Source organism: Siphateles boraxobius, unplaced genomic scaffold (assembly GCF_051911475.1).
Source record: "Siphateles boraxobius isolate OS27281-9 unplaced genomic scaffold, OSU_SipBor_1 213, whole genome shotgun sequence".
Taxonomy (NCBI): Eukaryota; Metazoa; Chordata; class Actinopteri; order Cypriniformes; family Leuciscidae; genus Siphateles; species Siphateles boraxobius.
This window is the reverse complement of record NW_027508826.1, coordinates 35,001-41,987: the sequence shown is the minus strand read 5'-3', so window position 1 is coordinate 41,987 and position 6,987 is coordinate 35,001. Positions and strand designations below refer to the sequence as shown.

Below are 6,987 nucleotides of genomic sequence, written 5' to 3'. Positions count from 1 at the left end.
TTTAGTAATGAACTGCACGTATACAGCATTAATTAACCTTTGTTAATGTCAATTTCAACATTTACTAATACATTAAAATCTTGTTAACATTGGTGTTACCAATTCATTTCTATTTTGATTAAATTTATGAATTAAGCATACTTTACCACTCGAAAACAATTTAAATATCCTGTTAAACGTGAAAGTATCGTGCAATCATCAAGACATTTCTCCTTATATAGAACCTTTTTGACATAAAGCGTTCTTTAGAATTGAGTCAGGAACCCTATAATTCTATATAGTACCCCAGTGAACACTAATAGTGTGATATATAGTGAGAACTGAATGTGTGTCTGAGAATGGACACAAATACTATAACAGAAATATTTTATTAGACTTTTTTCAACAGAATTGGGCACTTATTGAAACATATTTGTACTGGTTTGTGGTGTATTTACTGAAGTGCTGTCAGGGACTTTTGTATTCATTTTAACTTTGTAATTTTTTCTCACCTTTTATGTTTATTTATTTACTTTTCATTATTAATGTTAGAAGTAAATGTTATGTTTTGAAAAAAAGTTAAATAAATACACCGTAAAAAAAAAAAAAAAAAAAAAAAAAAAAAGGTCTGTGAACCTTGAGACTGCGTTCGATCCGATGGGAGAGACTCTACACTCCTCTCTCTCTCAAAAAGGCATTAGGTCACAAAATCCACTTCTCCAGCCACTAAAAAGGTCAAAGCAGAGTGTGAATAGAGGAAGTAGAGATCCCAGATGCCTTCACTTAGTAACAGTCTCTGTAAGGAATGGGAATCGTACAGAATTTACAAATTCTAATGAATGAATTCTACAAATTTTGAGGAAGAATGGACAATACCTGGGAAAGTAATTATATCCTTCCTCATCATCCTTAAGATAAATAACATTTCAGATGTCAACGTAACGTAACGTAAATAAAAGGTTATAACCCCTTCGCAATTATTGTAAAGTTAAAAGGCACTCCAAAATATCTCAAAGAGATCCATTCGAAGTGGCTAAGTAAAGATGTTTTGAAATATTAGATTAAATTTTCTTTGATTTTAATACAAACTTGCACTGATTGCCATGACACAGGTAAAGATGATGTAACAGATGTTCTAATAGCCTGTACACTATCACACAAAAGTAAGATTTTTTTAAATAAATGTACACTTTTTTCCCAGCAAAAATGCATAACATTGATCCAATTCGGCCCTAAACATTGATAATAATCAGAAATAAATCAAAATTAATTTGGGTGGAGAATTATATATATATATTTTTTAAATGGAACTGGTTCTGAACTCAAAAAGTGTTTGATACAACAAAATCAAAGCCAATCAGAGAATGTTCGTTTAATATACTGTCATGCTGAGCAAAATTTTCAACCAATGAGATTTACTCAGCACATTGTGATGAAGATAGAAACCAAGTGACACACAAAACATCTTCTCTCGCTGTTAGTGTCACTGATTAATTGATTAAAGTACACTCGTACACGGCAGATATCAAAAATAATCAGACCCTCTTGATTGGAGAATAACTTTTCAACAGTAAAAACACATGAAAAAGCATATAGAAACGAATTACAATCAAAAAAAGGGTTTGTTTTTTTATTAACCAGATCGAAGCGCTGGAAGAAAAAACACTTACCAAGATAATTCTCATTCCCAACAGGCGGATTAAACAGAAACGTCACGCGCAGCTGTGTTTAGATGTGATTTAAAAGACTTAAGATCCCTTAAAGCTTTCAAGTGCGTGAGGAGTTTTCATCTGCTGTGATCTCAGCGAGGAGAGCGTTATTAATGATGTAACTTATCTCAATTATTCCAGAGGTGAACTAACGGTCAGGAACAGAAACAACAAAAAACAATTGCACTCTCTTTTACAGTAGCTTTAGGAAGGATTATCATATGTACACCCACAAGTCTCGCCGTACGTTATCTTCACGTTATTGCTGATGACCGCCCCAAAAAATATACAAAATAATTGAATCACGTACACAGAAATAAGTCAGTAGAGCGAGCCAAATCTCCATGTAAGCTCTGAATTATTTCACAGCAGTAGAATTGCATTTAAATCACTTTTTCCATCTTTTGGTGGATACAACTCCAACTGCACCATTTGTTCTGTACCTGAGTTTGGCTTTGGTTCTGGCTTTGTATTCAAGGTCTAGCTGAGCGTTCCTGATCCATAAAGGTGAAAAACAGACACACAGCGGTGGTGATGAGGGTGTGCATGGCCTCGTACAAGAGTTTGGGAGAAAACACGCTCCAGATGAAGAGGTGGTATCGGAGACTGGTGACCAGAACCACGTAGAACACGACTGGGATGGACCGCAGGAGCGCGAAGCAATAGCTGCCATGACCGAGACCCATTACAGCCCTGAAAGACAGCAGAATAAAGACATTCAGACTATGATACATGTCATTATATAATAATGTATTCATAAAACCGTCAGGTCTCATCGACTGTGGTTCATTACTCATTTAAAGCTAATGGAAAAGCTATTACTCCCTCTACTAAGCTTTGATTATGTGTTATGATTCAATACAAACGTCTATAATACATTCATTAAGACAAATGTCACACGTCATGGTCTGATGCCACAGCTATCAGCAAGTCTAGTCACAAAGATACTGAGGCCTAGACTGGCATGCACTTGACTAGACTAGATAATAAGGACTGGAGTGGACTAGACTGAACCGGATTTGAGTGGATTTCACTGGACTTGACAAGACTAAATTAGACTGAACTGACTGAGTGGATTATAGGCTAGACTGGACTAGACTACTTTAAACTGAATTGGATTAGACTGGACTAGAATGGCCTGAAGTAAACTAGAATGGGCAGGACTGGACTAGTATGGACTCAAGTGGGCTAGGCTAGATTAGATGACCTCAAGGTATAACTGAACTGGACTGAAGTTGATGATAGACTGGACTAGGCTAGACTATTTTGGGCTGAATTGGATTGGACTGGTCTAAAATGAACTGAACTGGACAGGACTGGACTAGTATAGACTGAAGTGGGCTAGGATGCATTCGATGACCTCATCCTATAAACTGGATTGGACTAGACTACTTTGGCCAGAATTTGAATGGGTAGGACTGGACTAGTATGGACTGAAGTGGGCTAGGCTAGATTAGATGGCCTCAAAATATAAACTGAACTGGACTGGAGTTGATGATAGACTGGAATGGGCTAGACTACTTCGGGCTGAATTGGACTGGACTGGACTTAACTGAACTGGATTGGAGTTGATTATAGACTGAATTGTACTGGACTGGACTAGAAAGAGCTTAAATGGGCTAAACTAGATTAGATGACCTCAACATACAAAACAGGACTGGACTACCTTGCACTTAACTGGACCGAGATTGATGACAGAATGGACTGGGCTAGACTGGACTGAACTGGTCTAGAATGGACAGAACTGGGCTAGTATGGACTGAAGTAGCTAGGCTACATAAGATAACCTCAACCTAAAAACTGGACTGGACTAGACTACTTTGGACTGAATTTGAATAAACTGGGCTAGTATGGACTGAAGTAGATTAGGCTAAATTGCATTGGACTAGACTAGACTACGGTACTTTGGAATGAATTTGATTGGTCTGTTCAAGAATTGACTGAACTGGTCTAGAATGGACAGGACTGAACTATAATGAACTGATCTGGATTGGAGTTGATTATAGACTGAATTGAATTGGATTGGACTGGACTATAATGAACTGATCTGGATTGGAGTTGATTATAGACTGAATTGAATTGGATTGAACTGGACTATAATGAACTGAATTGGATTGGAGTTGATTATAGACAGAATTGAATTGGATTGAACTGGACTATAATGAACTGAACTGGATTGGAGTTGATTATAGACTGAATTGAATTGGATTGAACTGGACTATAATTAACTGAACTGGATTGAAGTTGATTATAGACTGAATTTAATTAAATTGAACTGGACTATAATGAACTGAACTAGATTGGAGTTGATTATAGACTGAATTGAATTGGATTGAACTGGACTATAATGAACTGAACTGGATTGGAGTTGATTATAGACTGAATTGAATTGGATTGGACTGGACTATAATGAACTGAATTGGATTGAAGTTGATTATAGACTGAATTGAATTGGATTGGACTGGACTATAATGAACTGAACTGGATTGAAGTTGATTATAGACTGAATTGAATTGGATTGGACTGGACTAGAATGCACTGAACTGGATTGGAGTTGATTATAGACTGAATTTAATTGGATTGGACTGGACTATAATGAACTGAACTGGATTGGAGTTGATTATAGACTGAATTGGATTGGACTGGACTAGAATGAACTGAACTGGATTGGAGTTGATTATAGACTGAATTGGATTGGACTGGACTAGAATGCACTGAACTGGATTGGAGTTGATTATAGACTGAATTGGATTGGACTGGACTAGAATGCACTGAACTGGATTGGAGTTGATTATAGACTGAATTTAATTGGATTGGACTGGACTAGAATGCACTGAACTGGATTGGAGTTGATTATAGACTGAATTGGATTGGACTGGACTGGACTAGAATGCACTGAACTGGATTGGAGTTGATTATAGACTGAATTTAATTGGATTGGACTGGACTAGAATACACTGAACTGGATTGGAGTTGATTATAGACTGAATTGGATTGGATTGGACTGGACTAGAAAGAGCTGAAATGGGCTAGGCTAGATTAGATGACCTCAACATACAAAACAGGACTGGAGTATCTTGCACTGAACTGGACCAGAGTTGATGACAGAATGGGGTGGGCTAGACTGGACTAGTATGGACTAAAGTAGGTTAGGCTAAATTGCACTGGACTACACAAGAATAATTTGGAATGAATATGATTGGACTGTTTAAGAAATGACTGAACTGTACTGGATTGGACTGAAGTGGGTTAGGCTGGCCCAACCTATAAATAATTATTCTCTGTCATTACAATTCTAGTTTTGAACAAATGCTTAGTGTCTCAGCCTGAAGAACAGGTATTATTCATACGATAGACCCCAGACTCCTGGATTTCAGGCTGTTGTATCAGACATCTTCTCTCTAGCCCTGGGCAAATCAATGTGTGTGCAGCCTGTATGACTCCCACCACGAGAGTTCAGCTTCTCAAAGGAACGAATGCCCTCATTCCTCCTTCACATGCATTTGGATGTAGGGCAGTTTCTACAGCGGCAACCAGTAAAAAGCTCCACTGTCTGCATATATGAGTCAAAGGCATTCTGGCATCAGCCTTGCATTAAAAATGGAAGTTTATTGTTGTGGAGACATAAATATTAATAGCCCAATCCCCCAAACTGGTAAACACAGTGCTTTCTGTCAATATTGATATGACAAGCAAAACATTAGGGGGAAATAATCACGCATGCAGCTCCCATCTTTCACAAACACTGCATGAGCTGGTTTGGAGCCAGCAGAAGATACTCTCCGGAAGAGTGTGTTTTGTTGAGAGTTTAAACTCCTTAATTCTTTCATCGATGGATTGTCGAGTCTGGCCTGTAAAAAACCCTCTCACAGGGACAAAGAGACACTTTCTGGGAGATTTCCTCTCCGGCGTAATTACGCTCACAGATTTTATGTGACAGCAAACGAGGAAAAGGATCAGCGAGATGGCAACGCAGGGTTCAGCCTGGAAACGAATCAGTGAATTTAAATTACATTATGAGATACACAAGCAAAAGTTGAAGACTAAAAGGAGATATCACTACAATCAAGACAATACAACACATTTAAAGGGACAGTTCACCCCAAAATGATGTTGTTTAAAACGTGAATTAAATGGACTACTTATAGAATGGACTACTTCTAGAATAAGTCAATAGTGCTTTTTCCTTAATTTTTATATTCTAATGTGTTCTGCATGAAAAAGTAAGCAAATAACAGATCTTTAATATCTGGGGTAATTATCCCGTTACATTCTGAATGTAGTGTTTCACTCTATTTTAGATCGAATGATGGAAATTATGTAGGAACCCTAACTCATGGCTTTGGAATATTTACTGGTGCAAATTAGTTATGCTATTTGGGGAAGATTAGCCTTAGCTCATTTTAAATTGGCTTTATCTAATTTGTGGAGTTTTGCAGCAAACACAGGCTTTCCTGTGATACATGTCAAGCTCAACACCAAACCACAGTCTGTCCACATTTAACACTAAATCAACTGAGAAATGACACATTTCTCAGTCCAGTTTTGACTGCCCCATCATGTTGATTGACAGGTTTCTTGTCCCAGCAGAGTAACAGTCCACCAACTGATTCCTAGACCTCATACTTACAGCAAATGATCTGGACACTGTACAGCCTCCGCTGCTGATTCCCAACAACAGCACTGCCGAAAATCATTTTCCTGCGACTGTCAGAAATATCTCGGAACAGAACGGGGAGTTTGTTGGTGGATGAAGGCATTTGCAATTCAAATCCACAGCTCAGACACTCAGGGTAGTAGATTGTTTGCAGGGTTCAATATCCCTGAACACACAGCACACCTGTTGCCACGGAGGAAATGAAATATCTCCTAACAAGCCTCCGTATTTCTCTCTTTCAGATGGATTGTGTAAACGTTCGGCTCGGATGAGGGACGGGCCAGTTGTGCCTGCTGGGATTCCTGAAAGCAGAGTATTGATCAAAGCGCATTTCCTGGATCCTGTGTGTGTATGTGTGTGTGTGTGTGTGTGCTGTAGTGACACTGCTGACTGAGCATGCTGAATTATATATGTCAGACTGAACGTCTGACCACTTAAGACAGTCATTTATCAGGCACTAGTTGGACAGCACTTTAGGGGAAATCTTCTAGACTCACAGGGACAGACTTTATAATGAGATAAATAAGGAGTGGGTTGTCCATACACTTTGCATTTATTTGGAATTTTGGGATATGCAGACAGACAGACAGACAGACAGACAGACAGACAGATAGACAGATAGATAGATAGATAGATAGATAG

At 38.2% G+C, this 6,987-nt stretch overlaps 1 protein-coding gene across 1 annotated transcript in view; it reads right to left on the bottom strand.

Moving 5' to 3' along the window:
* Window positions 1-1,336: 1,336 nt before the first annotated feature.
* Window positions 1,337-6,987, bottom strand: part of LOC143746163 (GPI ethanolamine phosphate transferase 2, catalytic subunit-like) — a gene marked incomplete at its 5' end in the record, with an annotated part of 38,864 nt that continues 33,213 nt past the window's right edge. The window contains one exon of the mRNA XM_077237925.1: window positions 1,337-2,381. Coding sequence (XP_077094040.1) covers window positions 2,162-2,381 — 220 coding nt within the window. The remainder of the gene's footprint in view (window positions 2,382-6,987) is intronic.